This window comes from Camelus bactrianus, chromosome 12 (assembly GCF_048773025.1).
Source record: "Camelus bactrianus isolate YW-2024 breed Bactrian camel chromosome 12, ASM4877302v1, whole genome shotgun sequence".
Classification (NCBI taxonomy): domain Eukaryota; kingdom Metazoa; phylum Chordata; class Mammalia; order Artiodactyla; family Camelidae; genus Camelus; species Camelus bactrianus.
The window spans coordinates 62,583,168-62,604,333 of NC_133550.1; the positions used below are offsets into that span (position 1 = coordinate 62,583,168).

The 21,166-nt window shown below is 55.4% G+C and overlaps 1 protein-coding gene across 1 annotated transcript in view; it reads left to right on the forward strand.

Annotated features, from left to right (window-relative positions):
• CACNA1I (calcium voltage-gated channel subunit alpha1 I) overlaps window positions 1-21,166 on the forward strand; it is a 110,924-nt gene that overhangs the window by 32,303 nt on the left and 57,455 nt on the right. The window contains exon 5 of the mRNA XM_074375583.1: window positions 13,129-13,226. Coding sequence (XP_074231684.1) covers window positions 13,129-13,226 — 98 coding nt within the window. The remainder of the gene's footprint in view (window positions 1-13,128; window positions 13,227-21,166) is intronic.

The following is a 21,166-nucleotide window of genomic DNA, read 5'->3' on the forward strand; positions in this document are numbered from 1 at the left end:
ACATGTATCACAGATTTATTCAACTCATTAATGAGGAACCAGCAGGATGGTAATCAGCCGAATTAGGAAAATAGACATCGGAGGAAAAATTATAGGAATAAGAGGGGACTAGAATCAAAGCTAGTTAGTGGCTTTATAGGGCCATAAAACCATAACCTTTGGGGTTATCTTTTATATTGGGCAGAAATCACTTACGAATCTCTTATGAGTTCACATGTAATTTCACAACAGCCAGACCTTTAGTTAACAGTAAAGAGTAACTCGAACAAAGGTATATTTCCCTAGATAATGAGATAATCTTTATATGGGTCTGTTAAATAATGCTCCAAATGCAATTGCGAGAAGTACTGCCCTCCCTTTGCCATATTTCCCAGTTTTAGGATGATTTTTCTTAACTCCCATTTCAGAGAAGTCATTTGTTTTGCTGGCTCCCCATGAGTGCCCCTACTCCGCCCTTTTGACTTGAAGAGTCTCCTCTGTTGCTTAATGATTCCCCTCGTCTGCTCATATTTATAAATAAAGACAGTGAAGATCTAAGCTGAGCGGAGTGAGGAGCTGGCCTGGCTTCAGCACTGCCGCGGGGTCTCCGTTTGCTATCTTCTCTCAGTCCTTGGGGTGGGGTCCACAGGCCAGCATCCTCCTGGGGGTCAGGGAGGGCTGGGCGCATGTGCAGTCCCACAGGGCCCCATGCTTGGTTTAATGCTCTGCTCGCACCATTTTGAAATTCTCAAGAATTTTTGAACAAGGAGCCCTGCATTTTCACTTAGCACTGGGCCCTGCAAATTATATAGCCAGTCCTGGCTGGGGGGCGGGTTCAACAAAGACATTTTTGGGAGAGGCATGAATAGCCTTAGGCAGGAGGCTAGGGACTCCAGTGACCTACCCCTGTCCTCAAGCTCCGCCCTGTGCTTTGTGCCTGGGGATGGTGAGCGCAGAGGGCAGGATGGGAAGCCACAACCCCCAGCATCAGAGCGCAGCCCCCCCAGCCCCACCCAGGCTCGCAGCTATAAATGTCCTGTTTCCCGAGTAACAGGCCTGCCATCCCGAGAATGTTTTCTTCCTTCCTGCTCCTCCTCTTCCCTGAATTACTGGCTCCCTCTTCTAGTGATGGAGGAGACAGAACCTCCACATTGGAAAGTTCCTCAGAGGTCAGAGCCTTTGTTTCAACATCCAGTCCACCACCTGGGCCAGGTCACAAGACAGCCTATCACAAACTGGGACAACCTGCTGTGCTAGACAGTTCTTTCGCTGAGCCGAAATTTGTCTTCCTGTAGCTCCCACCTGATGGGACCATGCGGTCACTGATTTATTCACAAAATCAGTATTTACTGAGCACCTACTACATGCCAGGTACTGCGCAGTGGGGACTCGAGGTGAACAAGACAGATGCTCTCATGATTTCATGGAGCTCACGATTTAGAAAACAGATAATGAAATTCTAAACAAATTCTAAATTGGGATCAATGCTGTTGCAAAGAAGTATAAGGGGCCATGAGGGTGTGGAATGGGGACCTGGCTTAGATGGCGGGAGAGGTTAGTATGCGGCTTCCTGAGGAAGAGAGGCCCCGGGGTAAGAGCTGACCAGGCAGGGGGTGGGGAGGGTGTCTCAGGGGAGAGGGGACAGCATGCAGAGGGCCTGGGGATGCTGTTGGAGGAAGAGAAGGGAGAGCAGAGGGGCTGTGGGAGCCCAGGGACCCTGGGGGTGGGTGGGCGCTAAGGGGTAAAGCCAGGGAAGAGGGCAGGGGCCTGGTTGCACAGGGGGGCCTGCAGCCTGTGGACAGAGATGCCCCCGACAGACTTGTGACAGTCCTTCTCAAATTGGAAAGCGGCTCCTCTACTCCCTGAGTCACCCTTTCTCCACATAAAATGTCCCCAGCATCTCTCACAGTTTGTCAAAGGACTGGTGAGGTGGCCTCACCTGCTGGACTGACTTGAGGCTGTCGTGGTCCCCAGCTGGGGAGCAGGACCCCAACCTCCCGGTGATGACTTACAGGGGAGAGAAGGGGCAGCCCTCACCTCAGGGCAGCATGGGGTTGTAGTGACCTGCAGAGTGGCTGCTCTGCCTGTCATCCCTAGGTCTCGTTCACTCTCCAAGCCAGGCCTCTCCCACCCTGGAACTAAACACAGTTGATTTAAAAATACCCAAAACCTAAATATCTACCTTTAAATTTATTATTAATTTCATCTTATACTGATCTCTTGGAGCCTTGATTCGGTCATTCATTACATTTCTTCCTGTCCTCAATCAGCCAGGACAGCGAGCCCTGTGGCACCTCACTAGAGACTCTTCTTGTGTGAGACAAAGCCCCCGTAATCATTGGATAATTGTTGAATTTACCTCACTGTCTTATTTAAGTTACACTTCTCTGCCTTTGTCCACTAGGAGGTCATGAAATATTCAATGGCATTCTTGTTGAACTCGAGATTTTCTTTATCTATATCTTTCCCTTGGTGCATCACGCTGGTAATAACTACTTCCTCCTCTAACCAAAAACATGAAATGGCCACTGACAGCTGTGGGGAGGGGTCTGGGCACCTCTGCTAAAATCACCCCTAAGAATTCCTGATGACGGGTGTCTGGGGTGAACCAGGGCTCTAGGGATCTTTCCAGAATGAGGCTGAGCTAGAGCCCTTGCCAAGGGCATGGCCGGTGGGGGCCCCCACCTTGGATGAGTGCAGGGAACAGGAGTGGCCTTGAGTCTGAAAGCTGCTGAAAGCTTCCGACTGGGATGACATCCAGGAGGGGGCCTCGGTGTGGGAAGTGGAGCCGCCCAGGGACGCGTGTGAGCAGATGGGGAACGGGCAACCTCCCCCAGCCTCAAGCATATGTGCGACCTTATATCCCTTCTCAGTGCTCCTCCAGATTCAAGGAGCAACAAGATTGCTGGGGCCCATGTTAAAATATAGATTCCTGGGCCTCACCCAAGGGACCCAGATCCAGCAGGTATGGAGGGCCTGGGAACCTGCATTTTATAAAAAAGCTCCGGTGGTCCTGATGCAAGGGGATCTAGTTCATCTGACCCTCCCAGAGCCCCTGGTCAAGAACGCTTCAAGTGTGGATCACGATTCCCAATCTGGAAACCGCAGGTCGCGGAAGAGGCATGGGGAGGACTCCATCTCTGATCTGTGTCCAGAATCTGAATTAATTCTCATGACAAGAAGATGTACTATGTCACCAGAACAGTGGGGATTCCTTGTAAGCATTTCTGTCATCATTAATAATATTAACACAAATAGCAGTAGCGTCGGTAACTCCGCACCTTGACCTCGGAGTGGGAGGGAGAGGCCGGGCCGGGATCTATTACACCCTGGAAACAGCTTCTCCCAAGTGTGCCTGGGGAACAGCTTCTCCAACTTGACTCTTACAGGCTCTTGGGAGACAGAACATCAATAAGAATTGTTCGTCATCCCTGGACTAGAGCTTTCTAAAAAGATTAGGCAGGCCTGTCCCCTCTGTGGTTGCTTGCTGAGAGTTCCTATTGTCCAAAGTGCCCCATCAGTGGGACTTTAAAAAGCAAAGGGGATTGAATCCTCTTAGGCATTATCCAGGTGATAAAAATAAGAGCATCTACTGTTTGCTGAGTACTCCGTGTGGGCCCGATGCTGGGCATTATCTGGCTTAATCTTCAGACTAGCTCTGTGAGGGAGGAACTGCAGTCAGTTCCGTTTCACAGATGAGGCACAGGGACAGGGAGTCACCTGCCTGAGGTCACAGACTGGTAAGGGGCAGAGCCAGGAGCTGAACCCAAGGAGCTGGGCTCCATGGGCTGGGGTTGAATCCTGGTTCTGTGTAACTTGCTGGGTGTATTTGTCAGGGATGTGTTTGGCTGCAAGTAACAGAACATGTGACCAACAGTGGCTGAAGCAAATCCTGGGGTGTTTTTCCTGACATAACACGAAGTTCTGAGATTGGTGGTTACCAGTGATGGCTCTGTGATGTGGGGGCTGACATGCTTGTGATTTTCCAGGTCTTTCTTTCATGGTCACAAGGTGGTGTTGAAGTTGTGGGCGTTTTTTCTGCACTGAAGGCAGGAAGGGTGGAGGGAGACAGGGCTATGCCAGCTGCGCTTCTACTTGGGTCTGGGAAGCGACATTTTTCTCTTCTAGATCCTTCCCCTGTCCCAGCACACTTGGCCAGAACTGGGTCTCATGGCCATGCTTAGCTGTAAGGGAAGCTAGGGAAATAGAAAACATCATTGAATTTGGATAAATCAACCAAGAATTGTTCTCTGGGGCCAGGCAAAACTGGAAGAAGAGAGAATGCATATTAAATGGGCAACTCAGAGTCTGCCCTTTCCTGAGTTTCTTTGTCTCTTGGCCAAAGCTGTGACTCTGCCATGTCTCCAAGTCCCAGTTGGAGCCTTCTGTCTGGGCTGACTGGGGGTGTGCATGATCTGCTGAAAAATCTAAAGTCAGTTACCAACTGGTGCAAGCTCTGCAGAGGCCCGCACCCACCAGCAGACCCGCTGTGGTTACGGGTGTCAGAGGGTCACCACTGGCTTGTTTCCAGAAGCCTCTTCTTCAGTTGGCCCCCCTCCTGCATGGCTCTGTATGCGTGACCTCTGGGTCAGGGAAGCACTCTGCGTGTCAGCAGGCCCAGGGCACCCTCCTGGCTCTGTCACTGACTTTCCACCGATTTATCCTGGGGTCTACAGGTCTGTTTGCTCCAAGGCCTGGATGCTCTGAGGGCAGGGCTGAGGCTGAGCCATCGTCCTGGAGTCCTTGGAGCCTGGCCCTGGGCCAGCATGGAGGGGAGGCCCCATGACATTTTTTTTTAATGGGGGGACTAATTAGGTTTATTTATTTATTTATATATAGGGGCACTGGGAATTGAACCCAGGACCTCATGCATGCTAGGCATGCACTCTGCCACTGAGCTATACCTTCCCCTTTCCATGACATGTTTTGTATCTTTGTGCACAGTCACCACAGAGCTGGGGGAATCTGGGGCCATTTTCTTTAAGCTGAACTGGCCCTTGGATGAGTGTGGACCTGGGAAGTTTCCACGGGGAATCCTGGTGTGGATGATTTTTGATTTACATATGGAGTACAGTGGGAGAGAGAGAGAGAGATGATCATCAGCTCCAGTCCGTTTCCATGGAAACAGGATGCTAGATGCCATGGTGGGCGGGGTAGGGATAAGTCACCAGAGATTCTCAGGCTACAGGTTGATAAGCCAGACACCAGTCAATCATAAGTCAGTCAGGATTTTCTCAATTATACAGACAGGAACCTGCCGAACCTGGTTTAAGGAAATTTTTCATCTCTTTTACTGAAAGCTGAGGCGTCTCTGGCTTTAGGATCCATTCAGTCCAGATTCCTGAAAAATGTCACCAGGCATTGTGTCCTCCTGTTCCACAGCTCTTCTCATTCCTCTGTGCTACCTCCATCCCTGGCAGCTCTCCTCTTGGTTGGAGGGTAGCTGCTGGCAGCCCCTAATGTGCAGCCTACTCCCTGGGGTTCAACAGAAAGACCTTTACTTTCTCAGCCACTCCAGTGAGTGCATAATGGAACCTCCTTGGCTTGGATTGGCTGGCGTGGGTCATGTGCTCATCCATGAACCAATCACTGTCACCGGCATGAGGCAGTGCTCTGATTGGCTAGACCTAGGTCAAGGTGTTGGCACCTCTCATACCACAGGGCCTGAGGGAGAGGAGGATGCACTTGGAAAATCCCAGGACTGTTACTGTGCAAGCAGAGAAGGGAGCTCCAGGTGGGCACAAACAACTCTGCTTAGGTGGGTTACCAGAACTAAAGTTTCCTTACTGGGCTGGACTGTCACAGTCGCGAGAACTTGGGGTTGTTACCCCCACTTTGCTGATGAGGAAGTGGAGGCTCAGAGAGATTAGTGGCGTGCTTCAGGTCACACAGCCTGCATGGGCCAGATCTGGGATGTGCTCAAGTACGACGGTGCCGAGAACGCATGCCGACTCACAGCATGAGGGGTTGTACCTTTTCAGAGGCCAAAATATTCCAGTTGATCTGCCCTGGAGGACTTGGGCAGCCTCATCAACTCTTAGAAGGATGTACGGTGAGTCCTGGAAGAGGGACTTTCCCCTCAAGCTGTGGTAGAGCCAAAAGAATCTCAGTCCGGTTTCCATCAGCTGTGCCCACCTGCCGTGGGCAGGACTACTCTGGAGTAAGGGAGCCGAATGTCATGGGAGGCCTATCATGAGGCACATTTGGGGTATATACTAAAAAGTTGTATATTGTTGTTTGCCTCACGTTCAGACTTAACTGGGCATCCTGTTTATCTGGCAACTCTTCCCAGAGATAAAGTCACTGGAGTATTGTCACCTGAGTGGAGCCTTGTCAAGAGAAGGTCCAGGGTCTTCTGCTGCTGAGGTCCCCAGATTTCCCCTTTACTCTGAATTTGGCCTGAGTTGGGTTCAGAGCATCAGTTTCTTTGTCATGTGGGTTTAAGAACTCCTGTTCTTCTGGTCTCAGTGGATTTGCATGAGGATGTGTGGGTAAAAATGACCCGTAAATCATAAAACACTGGCCAGAGTCAAGGGCTAATGTTATTACTCCCTAATTCTCTCTTGCTGTTAGTTCCTTCCGCCCTCCCTCCACTGAACACCTACTGTGTGCTGCGTGCTGGGATAGTATCCTCAGCTGGTGTCTGGTTATGAACCAACACAAGCCTGAGTCATCGCAGAGCTGCCTCCTGACAGATGAGCTGCCATTTCCAGCATCTCAGCTTCCTTTCCATTAGCTACATCTTAAATTACATTTTAAGAAAGCCCCCGTGGGTCCCTTGTAAAGATTGAGGAAACACCCTATTTTTATCAGCAACACAGAAATCGTCTCCTGGGAGGGGTGTTTCCTGGAAAGATGTTAAATCTCAGTCATTTTATGTTGCTTCTGTCAGCTCCAAGCTTTTTTTTTCCTGATCTTGTCCCCTCAAGTTATTTGTTTGACAGGCTGGCAGGGAGCCGCCTCCAAGCCAGGCCCTGGGTTGGGTGCTGGGGACCCGGCTAAGACTCTGAGCTAGCCCCCGTGGAACAGGGGCGTGGCAGCACCCCTCAGAGCCAGAGGTGCTGTACTAGAGGCCCAGTGGGATACAAGGCAGGAGAGCTCAATTCTGCCTGAGGGTGGGCTCCGGAAAGCCAGGAAGGGCAGTCCAGGTAGAGGGGCTGGCAGACGCAAAGACAGGTAGGCTGGACATAGCGGTGCACTCTGGGAAGTGGAGATGTTTGGTGTCCCTGGACTGCAGGGCAAATGGTGGTCAGAGAGCTTCCAGAGGCCCTTCCTGCTTGATCTTTCCCCATCAGGAGATGGGTCCAAAGAGGGGTTTAAGCAGGCATCATGTGATTCGTGGGCCAGTGTGAACTGAGGCAGCGAATGAGGCTGTGATGTAATAGTAACTGACACCTATTTGGCTCTTACTTGTGCCAGGCCCAGCTCTAAGCACTGAATCCATATGTGAACACATTTCATTCTTTCCATACCCCTGTGAGGTCGATTCAGTGACACACCCAAGGTCACACGGTGCACTAGCAGCAGAGCTGGGATTGGAACCCAGGCTCCATGCTCTAACCATTGGGCAACACTGCTGCCACGGATGCTGGCCCTACTCCACGTGCTGCCAAGTGTGTGGTGCCTCCCGGGCACCGGGCCAGCTGAGGGGGTGCTCCTGAGCCAGAAGGTGGCCTGGCCTGATGAGATGAGGTGGGGGGTGGGTAGGCCATGCAGGGCGCCGGGATCCCCTTGCTACGCGGCCCGCTGCCCTGCGACCTGGGCTCTTTCTGGCTCCAGCTTCCTCATCTGCGGTGGGCGCCCTTATCCCACCATGGGAAGCTGTGTAAAGTGCGTGGCATGTGGCAAGTGCTCCAAAACCCTTCTGAGTCAGCAGGACTCTGAGTTGCCAGTGATAGAAACCCAATGCGAATGACACCCAAGCTCCAAAGGGACTGCACCAGCTCACGGGACTGGGAAGAATGGAGGGCAGATCTGCAGTTCGGGTGCAGCTGGAGGGAGTGCTCGAACCATATGGTCAGGATCCTGCCTCTCCCCGGTTCTGGCCTCAGCCTTCCTTTGTGTTGGCAAAATTCTCAGGCCACCATGGAGGCAAGATGGCCATTAGCGCCTTCGGGTTTCCTGGTGGTGGCTTAGCCAGGGAGAGCCTCTCCCCTGCAGTCCCAGCTCAAGAGCTGGCTGCCCCTTATGGCCCACCTGGGGTCACGTGTGCCCGTCCTGAACCAGTCATGGTGGCCGGGGGTGGTGCTCCCTGGGTGGCCAGGCCTGGGTCTCTGGGCCTCTCTAGGAAGCTGGGGAACTGGGAGTAGGGGAGGGAAGCTCAGGAATCCGTGGGACGTGCCCTGAAGAGCAGATGTCCACCATGCTGACCCACCCCTGCCACGGCCCCCACCTCCGCACACCACGCCTAAGCCCCTCTCCCCAGACAGACACCTGACACGCACCCGGGAGCTAGGTGCAGCCACTCTTCTCCTGGGGTGATGTCAGGACAAAAGTGCTTGCTTTAAAGCAAAATTACTTACCTAATTAGGCGCTTGGGAGCTGGCAGGATGTAGTGGGGGGTTTTGTTGATTTTTTTTTTAGACTTTTAGCACTGAAGCTGCGCGATAAAGTAACTGTGTAATTAGGGATTAATTTCTCACTCCCGCAAGTGATGTCTTACTTGGGGCCTGAGGGAAGTCAGCCGGGTGGTTATTCACCTACAGAGCCGCCCTCTTCACCTTCCTTTTTGGGGGGGGTGCTCCCTCAGCTCTCATCCAGGGGTGGGGTGGGGGAAGGGGTTAGTAGGCGGCTTCTTCCATCACAGGTGTTATTCATGCTCCACAGGTTCCCCGATGCCTGCCGACTGTGCGGTGGGGCTGGAGCGGGGCTGTGCTGAGGAGGAGAGAGGTGCTCAGCCGCAGCCCCCCGCCCCCCTCACTGGTCGAGTTCTGATCCACACAGTCTGTCAGGATCCCTGCTGGGATGGCGCCCCATGGCCCACAGTGGTAACCTGCTCATGAGCAGCCCCCCTCATTGGCCTTTCTTTGCCCTTCCGTCTCTGTGCCTCCTGGGATCACCTCCCAAATAAACTGCTGCTCCCAAGGCCTTGGCTCAGTCTGCTTTGGGGGAACCCAAACTAGACTAGTGGTGTGAGCAGAGTGTGGAAGGAGCCAGAGCAGAGAGCAGTGAATTCAGCTTGCGGTGCAGGGACGGGGTGAGCAGGGCTTCATGGAGGAGGGGATCTTGAAGGATGAGAGCGAGGAGACGGCACGGGACAGAGGAAAGGGGCAGAGAATCACATGTTTGGTGAGCTTGGTGGGCCTAGCCCGGCGCCTGAGCTGCAGGGAGTGAGAGCAGGGGGTGGGGGAGGGGGCCGCGGCCAGACTGGAGGGCCTGAAGGGCTGTGGTCACGGGTGTGGACTTTGTTCTGAGGGCAATGGGGAGCCACTGAGGGCTTAAGTCCAGGAGTGGCACAGCTAGATTAGAGTTTTAGGAGGTTTTGACTAACTGAGGATGGGCTGGGTGGGGAGGAAGCAGGTACTGCCGCTGTCAGGAGAGGGACAGAGACTAGACTAGGGCAGGGTGGTGGAGCTGTCGGCCGACTGTCCCACGTTGGGCTTGCAGATGCAGAGTCACCGTCAGACAGCACGTTTTCCAGGGCAGAGACAGCCCCACAGTTCCCACCTCCTGCTGCTTCTCTGACCATCTCTCTCCATCCTTGTCCAGTGTTCACCTTTCTATCCTCTTCCCATCAGGGAAGAATGAGCACTACTGGGTTCTTCACTAGGCACCTACTAGTTGCTCTTTATCACTGAAAGCATTTATACCTGGTCTTGCTTCCCTCGACAGGTGATGCAGGTGCAGCAGAACATAGGTGCATGGGACCTGGGAGAAATGTTCTGGCAAATGAATTCCCTGGGAGAATCCACAAGGCCAAGTTCTTTCATGCTGCTTCGAACTCAGTGACTCATCACGTTTCCCCTTTTGACTTGACTGCCAGGAAGCTCAGACCTAACTCTTGACGCTAATTCTCCAAGAAATTTCTCTTGGAAGATTTTCAGCAGGGACCCTGAGGGCTGCAACTGATGGATTCTCAGGGGAATTTTTTCAGTGAAGGGTCAGGTCAGAGGTGAAGGGAGGGAACTGGGCCACTGCAGCAGACCCAGAGTTCTGCCAGGTTGTGACTGCTTAGTCTCCCTCATGAGATGGGGTCTGATAAGTGTTCAGACCCTAAAGCTTGCTCACTCTAGGTAATCGTGGGCCTCGGTGACTTTCAGGCATAACTCATGTCTCACTCAGGGGCCAGCCCTGCTGTTATTTTAGAGAAAAACATAAGGAAAGCGAACCCGATTTCTCACCAAGCAGCCTGAATATGCAGCGCATCTGTAGGCATTTTCCGTTCTTGCCCCACAGCCTATCCTGGATCAGGGGCCCTGGTGGGTACCCTTCCCTTAATTAAGAACCAGTAGTCCCAGACTGTGGACTGTGGGTTCCTTGAAGAGGGCATATGGGGATGGAGCCCATGTGACTGTGGGGCAGGGGAGTCAGGGACCAGGCGGGATTGTCCCAAGGGCTCCCAGAGAGGCAAGCGCTGGTGTGGTTTGTGGCCGTGGGTCTGCTCTGGTCCAGGAGAGCATGGAGAGGGGGGAGGTGGGACCTAAGTAATGTAGGTGGGGCTCAAACAGGTTAACTTGAGTAAATAATGAGAACTCACACAAGAGGCCCTCAAAAACCATTTCTTTCCTCTGTCTCCACATCCGTCTGTGAAAGAGCTATTTATTTCTATTGTGAGACTTCATGGGGATGGAACAAATCCTGGGCTGGCACCTGCTGGAGCTCAGCAGATGTGCCCGGGGCTCCTGGAATATAGTACCTGGGTGGGTTCAGCCTGGCGTGAGCTAGGAGCCCTCACCTCCAGCACATTCAGCAAAGCACAAACCGAGCCCGTCGGCAGGATGGAGAGAACCAGGCAGAAGGAAGAGGGTCTGTGTTTCGGGGAGCGGGGTGGTGCGGGGCACAGGCGGAAGGGGCTGGCTGGAGCTGGGCCTGCCGTGGGGTGGCTCTCCTAGGCCTGGTGTGTGCGTGTGTGCGCGTGCGCCAGTGTGAGAGCCTGTTTGTGTGCCCGTGTGTGCCGCCCCCGCAGCGCCTCCATCACACTCATCTCCCTGGCTGCCTGGAGAGCTCTTTCTACCAAATATGAAAACGACAGTGTGGCTCACCCACGCACGGAATCCTCATACAGCTCCACTCCCTCGGCACCCCTTCTCAGATCACCCTCTGCCTGCAGCCACTGCCCCTGGGCGCGCCTCAGCCCTCACCCTCTGCCTGGCTGCTGCCCCTGGCACCGCCACCCCTTCCCTCCCCCTCCTCTGGTCCCCCTGGTCTCTGTCTCTGGTTCTAAGGTCTCTGCCACTTTTTTGGTCACACGCCTTCATCTGAATTAGGAGTGAGTGTGGATGAGAGTGTCCAGGGAGTGTGTATGTGTGTGTGCACCGATGGCGGCGTGCAGGCGTTCGTGTTGCGTGTGAGCGCGCATCTGCATGTGTGTATGAGAGAGAGAGTGAGCGAGCACGAGAGCCGGAGCCTGTGCCCCAGAAAGCTGGGGGATGGATGGAGGCATTTCAGGCAAACGGAACTTTCACTCAATTACTCTTCAAGCAGCGGGAGGGGGTAGTGGCTTCACAACAATTGGACAGGTTTCCATGGTGTGTAGGAAAAGCCTTCATTTCCTGCTGATGATGGTGACAGGTGGAGCTGGCAGCAGTGCCGGAGTGCCAGGGTAGGGGGCCCAGGTCTGGTGATTGGGGCACCCGGGGTCAGGCTGGGGCTGCAGGCCTCTGGGACCTCTTTCAGTGGGGGATGGGGGGGCAGGTAGCAACTGAGCAGGAGGGATCTGGTGGACATGCGGGGAGCTGAGGGGACCCTGGAGACTACCCCATAGATCTGCATTCTGTGGAGATCTGAGAAGGCTTCCTGGAGGAGGCAAACTGTCTCCTAGGAATTGTAGGGCTGTTGACTGTGGAATGGGGCAGACCTATTTGGTGAGGTCCTGAGGATGAGAACTGGGGCAGCGATGAGGGCTCCAGTGTTGTCTTTGCTTTGAGTGTATCCGCTGCCTGGGTGCGTACTCCTGAGAGTAGGGGGCCGGGTCTGAGTCATTCTTGGACCCATAGCACCTAGACTAGCCTGGTTCATCGTAGACTCAGGGATGGAGAAACTTCCGGGACTCCAAGGGCATCTGCACAGAATCTGATCAAGGTTTCAGTGGACAGAAATGAGGGAGGGGCGTCCCCGGCCGGAGGGACAGTGGGAGAATGTCCTGCAAGGGGGAAGTTCCGTGAGCCCACGAGGTTGGAGGGGGGGCCTGGGCACCCTGCAGGGGGCTGGCTGGACTGGGTTTGTCCAGGAAAGAGTGGATTATTCCTGCAGGCAAAACACAGCATTCTTGCCACATCCCAGAGACGTGGCCTGTGATGCCTGGCCTCGCATGGGCCCACGGTGGAGCTCAGAGACAAAGAGACACGGATAGACCTGGGCTGTCTCCTGGCTTGAGCCTCTACCCATTTGCTGGGTGACCTGGGACACGTGACATCACCTCTCTTACAGCCTCATCTCATCATAAATCCAGGCATCTAGCCCTGGCCTGGGGGGCCCCTGCAGACTTGGGGACATGAAGGGACTAGGAGTTCCACTCAGGCCTCTGCCCTCAGCGAGGGCCCCACAGACGCTGCTGCTGCTGTGATTGTGATGGCCAGTCGCCATCTGGGGTTAGCCTGGGGCCTCTTGGCCCCTCAGTTCTCCCGTCTGAGGAATGGGGCGAATCCTTCCTGCTTCAGAGGCTGCCCTGGAAGCTGGGGCAGGAGCCGCCTGGCACAGTGCTGGGTGTGCAGTGGGGACCCAGCGTCTCTGCTTGTCCTTTCCTTTGCTCCCTGGCTGCATCTGCTGGGATCCTCGGGGCAGTCTGGGAGGTAGATGTCACCCGCCCAGCTTACAGAGAGGGAGACAGGCCCAAGGAGACAGCCCTGAGCCACAGGGCTGACGGGGCTTAACTGGGATTCTGACTACTTTTCTCACTCCTTCCAGGCCGGTGTGGACGTGGGTGGCCTGGCCCATGGCTCCGGCTGACCCTCCCGCTCCCCACCTCATTCTCCTCCGCTCTCTTTGCAGGATGGTCGAGTACTCCCTGGACCTTCAGAACATCAACCTGTCAGCCATCCGTACTGTGCGTGTCCTGAGGCCCCTCAAAGCCATCAACCGTGTGCCCAGTGAGTTGGTGCCCCCTGCCCTGACCCAGCCCGCCCAGTGCCCAGTGCTGGGCACAAGATCCTTCAGTGACTGGACAGATGTAGGTCCTGCTCCCAGAGGCTCATGGGCCAGTATCTGAAGGTGCTGGGAGGTGGCCCTGATGCCTCTGGGTCCCCAGAGGACTCAGATTGCAGCAAGTTCTGGCTTTTCGGGGACAAGGTTCCTTGGCGGTGGGGGGGGGGGAAGTGGGGTGCTGTCAAGGTGGCCTGTGTGTGAAAATAAGCTGCTTGGTTTGAGGGAGTACATTGTGCAGAATTTCACTGGGGGGGGGCTCCCGGACTCCTCCACTTGTGCTGACTGACTTAGAACTCAAGCTCCCAAACCCCTCATCACCCCCACCATAGGGCCACCCCCATAGGTCCATTCACCCTCCCCCACCCCGACCATCTGCCTGTCCATCCGTCCATCCACCCACCCATCCACCTGTCTACCCACCTCGTGTTGAGAGAGGTTATCGGATAACAAACCCTGACATCTGCCCAAACTCACACAGCTTTCAAAGCTTTTCCTCCCTGTGATTGTTTTTGAGCCTTACAGTCCCCCTGGGAGGGAGGTGGGCTGTTCTCCTGAAAAACTGAGATGAAAAAACCGAGACTTGGAGACACAAGGTTACTTGCCCAAGAGGTCTCCTGACTCTTTCCACTGCCCTGGGTCAGGAATGGGATGGGATCCAGGGAAGGAGATGGGGGGCCCTGCTTGCATGGGCTTCAGCCCTGATGGGGAAGGACAGGAACTTTATGAGCATCTGCTCACCTCCTGTGTGCCAGGCACTTGACTTAATCCTCTCAACAATGCACTTGAGGCTCAGAGAGGTTAAGTGGCTTGCAGAAAGTCACACAGCAGTTCTGGGGCAAGGCAGAGGGATCTGAGCAGAGCTATGTCCGTTCTAAGCCCAGCTCTTTCCCTGGCTCCATCTGAACTCTTGCTTCTCCTCCCCGCCTGAGCCTGTTTCCCCATCTTTAGATGGGAGGGCTCCTTGCCCCTCTTCCTCCTCCACAGTCAGCACTGACTCCACTCCCCCCATACCCAGCTGTGGGGCCCTTGGGGGTGCCCTGCCACTCGTCCCACCCAGTCTACCTCTCTGCAGCCGTCTGCTGTGAGTACCCTGAAGGCTGGCCTGACTCTGGGTTCACGGAGCCTGTCGGTCAGCCCAGGCAGGCCTGGTGGGGCAGTGGACGCCATGCTCTGGGACATTTGTGGAGCAAGGTGACCTGGAGGGGCTGGCTGGCTTGCATTGGGCAAGGTACAGAGAGGCTCCTGGGGGGCTGGAGTCTCAAGGTCGCATGTACAAGGTCAGCTCCCCACTGGTGAACCTTGACTGATGGGAAACTCCAGGGGTCCCTGAGAGCTGCTGTGAGGGTCCTGAGGGACAGGTTGAGAGGTGGGGGTAGGGGGTGAGCAGTGAGAACCAAAGCTGTGGGGGTGGGGAGAGGAGCAGTCCAGCTGTAGCACCTTTGCCCCTCCCACTGTCCTGGGAGACTCGCTCGGGGGCAGGGAAAGGACATCCAGAGAGGCCGTCCTAGGTGACAGCTTCTCTCTATCCTTCCCTTATTCTAGAAGACACCTTAGAGATCACCTAGTTCAAAATCATCTTTACCTCATTTAACAAATGAGAGTGAGGCCCAGAGAGGGCCATGACCAGTCCAAGGTCACACAGCAGGGACTAAACTGGAGCCCGTTCTAACCAGGACACCTTCCCCAGTGGCATGTGTTCCTCTCCCTCAGGCTCCACCTCCCTCTGCTGGGAAACTGGCCACAGTGGGCTTCGTTCCCTCAGCGCCCAGAACGATGCCAGGTGCATAGAAGGCATTCAATAAATAGGTGTGAAGTGGACCCACAGGGCAGGTGTTATGGAGCATCCGTCCTGTGCCAGGGCCACAGTGCCGTCAGCGCTCAGACAGACAGGCACTGGCATGTGGAGCACCCGGGGTGCAGGGCGGGGCAGAGTGGGGGACGCTGGGGGTATGAGGTGATATCTGTGCAGAGACTCAGCAGGATTTGGGGATTAACCAGGCAAGGGAGTGTTTTAGACGTGCCAGGCAGTGGGGAGGAGAATGAGGGGGTGAGCTGGACACAGGACTGCTCTGGTAATGTGTATGAGTGATGGCCAGGCTGGGCAGGATGGAGAGGAACAGGTGATCAGAGGCTCTGCTTTGGTCTTGGAGAGTCATGGAGGAAGCCCGCATCTGGCTCGGGCAACCTCAGCAGGGAGGGCACAGGGCAGGGCCACATCTCTCTGGGTGCCCCACTCAAGTGTTCCCATTTCTGTCCTGCAGGAAGCAACCACCATATGGCCATTATCACTCTTCTGGCCATGCAGCCCACAGGCCCGGCCCCCTTTCTAGAGATGTGTGTGTATGTGCTGGGGTCACACATGGTGTTTGTACATGATCCTGTGGTCTACACCTCCCTTCAGGTCTCTGGATCTGACAGGCATGAGAGTAGCCATGTGACAGGACATTTGAGAAGAGATGGTTTAGAAGAGGGGTGGACAGGGTAGACACACAGGGTCTCTGTGGGTAGGTTTCCATACATCTGTGTGTGTGTGTGTGAGTGTGCAGGTCTCTGTATCCATGAGAGACCATGTATTGTATGTATATGTGTGTGCACACGTGGGGTTGTGTGCATGTGGGGTGTGTATACGTGGGGGTGTGTGCACATGTGGGGGGAGGTGGGCACCTGTGTCTCCTTCCCGGCCCCCCACCTCCCTCTCTTGCTGGCTGTGTAAGGAGCTCATTAGGTGGCTCCTGGCTGTGGGGGTCACTCCAGGCCCCCAGTGCCAGTCTGTCCGGTTCTCTGGAGAAGACCCCAGGTTGGGCCCTGCACTTCTGGAGGCTACAATTTTGGAGGCTGGGTGGCCTGGAGAGCCCAGAGAGGAGTTCAGATCTTTCTTCAGGGGCCTCTTTCCTGCTAATAGGCTTCGCTGGGTGGCCCAGGGTGGCCCGAGGTGGGGAGTTCTGTTCCCGCTCTGAGATGATTCCACCTCTCAGCGAACAAACGAGTCTCTCCAATTTTGCTTTCTCAGAATCTGGCATGGGGAGTTGTTGGCGGCATGAACCCTCCAGGATCCCAAATATTACCAATGTGCCCCCCCTGGAAAGGGACCTTAAGATAAATTCATATTCATGAGAAACTTAATTAACAGGAGCCTCAGGTCGTTGGAGCAGGTCCGCTGGTCCAGACCCTCATTTATAGAAGGGGATGCTTCTTTCCCGGGTGCTGCATGTTCTGCCCAGGGTCACCGGGGACTGAGCGGCATTGGGAGCTGGGAGGGCAGGCACAGGCTTATAGAAGTGTCTCTTTGAGAGGTCTGCTTGGTTGCCTCCTTTTTTTCTAGATGTTTCCCTGAACATTCCAAGTCCTCTCATTTATCTTCAGGGCGGCTTCTGCCCTGGGACGCATTCTTTTCAACAATAGCCTGTAGCTTTCAGTTTGGCCACTAGATGGCAGGCTAGAGAACTGGACTGGGCAAAGTCAAATTATGGGTTATTAATTGCAAAGTTGTGGAGAGTGGGATGGCTGCCTGCAGTTCAGAAAGTAGTGTAAAAACATGACCAACTAAGAAGACTCGGTCGGGTTGTCAGGGAGTGTAAGTGCTGCTTCTTAGCTCAGCTGGGAGCCTGCTGTGTGACCTGGGAAGCCTCTTGGTGTCTCTGGGCCTGTTTCCTTACTTCCACAAAGGAGGAGGAGGTTCTGATTAGATGTATGATTCTCGGCTTTGCCCAGGATGGACGGGGCGCCTTTACAGAGCCTCGTGAAATATGTCCCTCCACCCCACTCCTTCAGGTCTGTCCTGACCACTCAACCAGTTATGGACAGAAGGCAGGAGATAGCATGGAGGAGAAGGTTGGGAGGGAGGGAAGAAGCACTAGGCCGTGAGTCAGGAGGCTGGGTTCTGGTTCCTCTCTCTATGACCTTTCATAAGTCCCTGTCCCTTTCTGGGCCTTGGCAAGATGGGGCTGGATTATCTCTGAAAGTGCTGCCTCTTGGCACCAGCGGACTCCTGGCCTCTCCCAGCCTGCACACCCCTCAGGCAGCTGTAGTGCTTCCCAGAACCCACTGGCCAAGCCATTTAAACATGGAAAGTGCTTTTTTTCTCCAGTAAGAAACTAGGGCAGTTACTCCAATGCCTGAGCCAGCTGAGTCTGAGCTGCTGGCCCACATCTGCACCTGGCCGCTGCACACCCGGCCCAGGCTGGGGGGAGGGCGGGGTCGGAAGGGAAGCCAGGGGAGCTCGGGGGCAGCTGCTCGGAATGCTGAGCCTCCCCTGGGCCACTGCCCACCTCCCAGAGCCCTGAACCCCTGGTTCAGCATGGACCCACCTCTGTGCAAGGGCCTCTGGGCTGGGCCTGGGATGGGGTGGAGCGAGGTGGAGCCTGCCTCCTGTGGCAGGGCCCGTGGACAGGGAGGCAGAGCTAACAGTCCTGTGGGGAGGGCTACTGTTGGACTTCAGCTGCTGGACCAGGAACTGGAGATTTACTCTGTATTGAGAGTCCCATGGGCTAGTCCCTTCACCTGCCCATCGTGAAACCCTGGGCCTCCATTTCTCTAATGACAAGATGAGCTTAATAATACCACTTTCCATATAGTTTTGTAAGGATGAAATGCTTTGTGTGTAGAGAACTTAGCCCAGAGCCTCATATGCAGTAAGTAGTCAATAGGTGCTACTATTATGAAGAAGGTGCTGGGAGCATTGAGGATAGAGGGTGGGGACATCAGGACCTCTTCAGAAGCAGCTGGGTTTGGAAGATGCTCACCACGTGCACAGAGGGCTGCGGCGGGGGTGGTCCTGGCAGACGGAGTGGAATTACACGTGCAGAGGCGGAGAGGAGGCGCTGTCCTGGGAACAGTGGAGCTGGGCAGAGGACTGCGTGTCAGGGGGAGGCAGGAGGTGAGTGTTCCACGTCTTTGAGTGATTTACTAATGACAATAAACGGCTAAATTTTATCAGGTGCTTTACACGGTTGTTATTTCACCTTCATAACAGCCCTAGGCAGAGAGAGGTTGAGTAACCTGCCCAAGGCCACACAGCTGGCCAGCGCTTTTTGCCCCTTTTCACGACCTCCTTCCTTTTCCTTTTAGTGTGTAGACATTCAGCCACCTACTCCATCTACAGGGCGTCAGAAAGACCCCTGTCCAGGGTCCAGGCAGAAAGGCCCTGTAGACTACAGTAATGCCCTTCCTCTCCTGGTCTACCCCCAAGGTTAGTGTGCTCCGGACGTTTGAACGCCTTTCACCGTCAGGGTGCAGACCTCTCATGGTGCTGAGCCCTGTGCAGCTCTATGGGGACGAGTCAGGGCAGGAAGGATTGCACAGTGGTCAGTGCAGAGTGTGGCCTGAGAGTCGCTCTGCCAGCATTCAAAACTTAGGTTAATTCACTGCAGGGCCTGGGGAAAGAGTCTTCTCTTGCTTCGGACCCCTGTCTGCATTGTACGGATTGGGGATGGCACATGGCACCTCTGTGTGGGTTAGTCTGCAGTGCCAGGTGTAGACCAGGTGCCCTGTTAGCTACCCATCCCAGCCTTCCTCACAGAGGGAGGGTCCCAGTGTCGGGGCTAATGACTGCATTAACCTGAACTTAGATCAGAGTTTGTGCCTAGGATCTTAGCCAGTGGCTCCACCTCAGTTTCTCCATCCATATAAAGGGGACCCAGCCCTCCTTTGCTAGGCCCTGGGGCAGCAAAATATCCTCATGACACCTGCTCATAGAAGGGGTGCCCAGCGAAGGTGCCAACACCAGGCGTTGATCACGTGGGAGTCTCATACTCCGCATCTGTTGGCAGGAGGGCTGGGGGCCTTGAAACAGAGCTTGCATGAGAATCTCAGCATCTTCACTGTGCACGTGTGTTTACTAGGGCCTGGGGTGCAGCTGAAGGAGGCTCTGACCCCGGGCAGGACCTTGGACTTTAGAGTGTCTGTTCTTGGCACCCACGAGGGGCTCCCAGCCACCCTGGGGAAGAAAGGCTTGGCAGCCCCCAGGAAAGGAAGGGAGGGGAGGACGGAGGCAGGGAGAGAAAAGCGACAATGCAGTGGAGGGGCCTGATTTCCCCAGGGCTGCTGCCTTTTGGAAAGGATGGGGGTGGGGGGGAGAACATCTGGCCAGAGCATCTGATGAGAACCTGACTTGGGAACAGGAAAGAGCAGCCAGGACTGTGGAAGGAGATGCTTGGGGTGGGGGCGGGGTGAAGGTCCCCCTCCCGCCACCATGAGAGGGAGTGATTCCTGGACAGGACACCGGATCAAGGGAGAGAGCCACTGTGTATTCATTCATTCATTCATTCATCCAATCGTCCATTCATCCAAAGTAGCATGCGCTAAGGCACCACCGGGCCAGGCTTTGGTCGGATGTGCAGTCACGACAAGACTCAGATGCAGCCCCTTTTCTGCAGGCAGACACTGGAGCCAGGAGCTGTGGGCCACGGGGACACGTGCTCTAACAGAGGCAGCAGGGGCTGAGGGGAAGGGCCACCAACTACTTTGAGGAGGCTTCACAGAGGAGAGGGACAGGACGTTTGAAGAATGGGTAGGAGGGCAGCAGGGGCCACAGTGGGGGTGGGGACGTTCAGTGGGACAGGGCCAGGCCCACCCCCAAGGGTGTGAGCACTGATGGCCTAGGGAAGGACCCGGAAGCGTCCCTGGGCTGGAGGGTGCAGGGCTGCCAACTCCTTGCCTAGGGTTTGTTTCTTATCTCAGGTGGGTGCTGAGGCCCCTACCTGGCTGGGCCCTGCAAGCAGCTGTGTCCTCTGCAGCCTGGCCGTATGCTGCCTGGCCCGCCCTCCCGGCACCCACTGTGCCCCTGATTAGTTGGCACTGGCCATGGCAGGAGCAGCAGACGGCCTCTCCCGGCTGCTCAGCGCCCTCCACTGACCTGGCCAGACACGAGAGAGGGGAGCCCCATGGCCAGCCACAGCCTCGGCGCCCCTTGCCCTCGGCCTGCCTCCCTTCTCCCGGCTGCAGGCTGTACCCCGGCAGAGGCTGGCATGAGTTCGGCTCTTTCTACTTGAGCTGGCCTGGCAGAGGGGCCACGCTAATCAGGCCTGACAGTGCCCGTCTGCAGGGAGCACCCCAGACCCCCGGGGGAGACGCCTGTCAGGAAGTGCACCCCATCTCCTCCTGGGTCCCTACTGCCCCCAAGGGCCCCTGTCTGGCTGCTGCCCGGCTTCCCTCAGGGCAGGGGGTCTGGTCTGGGGGTCCCTGGTGAGAAGGGGTGAAAAGGTTGAGCAGCTCCATCAGTTTGTCCACCCGTCATCCGTCTCCCCCAGCTCCTGGCTTTAAATGCCGCCTAGAGAGTACCTCTACTCTGATGCCTCCCACATGACACTCTAGGCCATACTTCCCTCTTCTGAACCCCAGACCCCGAGAGCTTATGAAACGACTTCACGTGGTTGTGCACCAGGCACCCCGAATTCCACGTGTCCCAGTGGAGCCCTGTCTCCACTGATGGCCGCTCTGTGCCTCTGGCCTCAGGCCCCTGACCTTGGAGCTGCCCTGGCTCCTTTCTTCCACTCATACCACATCCTGCCCCTTGGCTCAACCTTTAAAATGTCTCCAGAATCCAGCCACGCCCCCCTCCACTGCCATTGTCATCTGGACCCAGCCAGATGTGCAGTATCAGGCTGGCAGGTAAGAGATGGCTGCGCCAGGCTGGGCAGAATGGAGAGGAGCAGGTGGACAGAGGCCCAGTTCCCATCCTGGAGAGTCACGGAACCGAGCAACGTCAGAGGGCACAGCCCAGGGCCACATCTCTCTGGGTGTCCCCCTCTGGGCTTTCTATTTCTGTCCCTCAGGAGGCAGCTACCATGTGTCCGCTGTTACACCCCTGGTCATGCAGCCCACAGGCCCGGCCCACTTTCTGGAGATGCGAGCATGTGCTGGGGTCACACATGGGCGTTTGTACAGC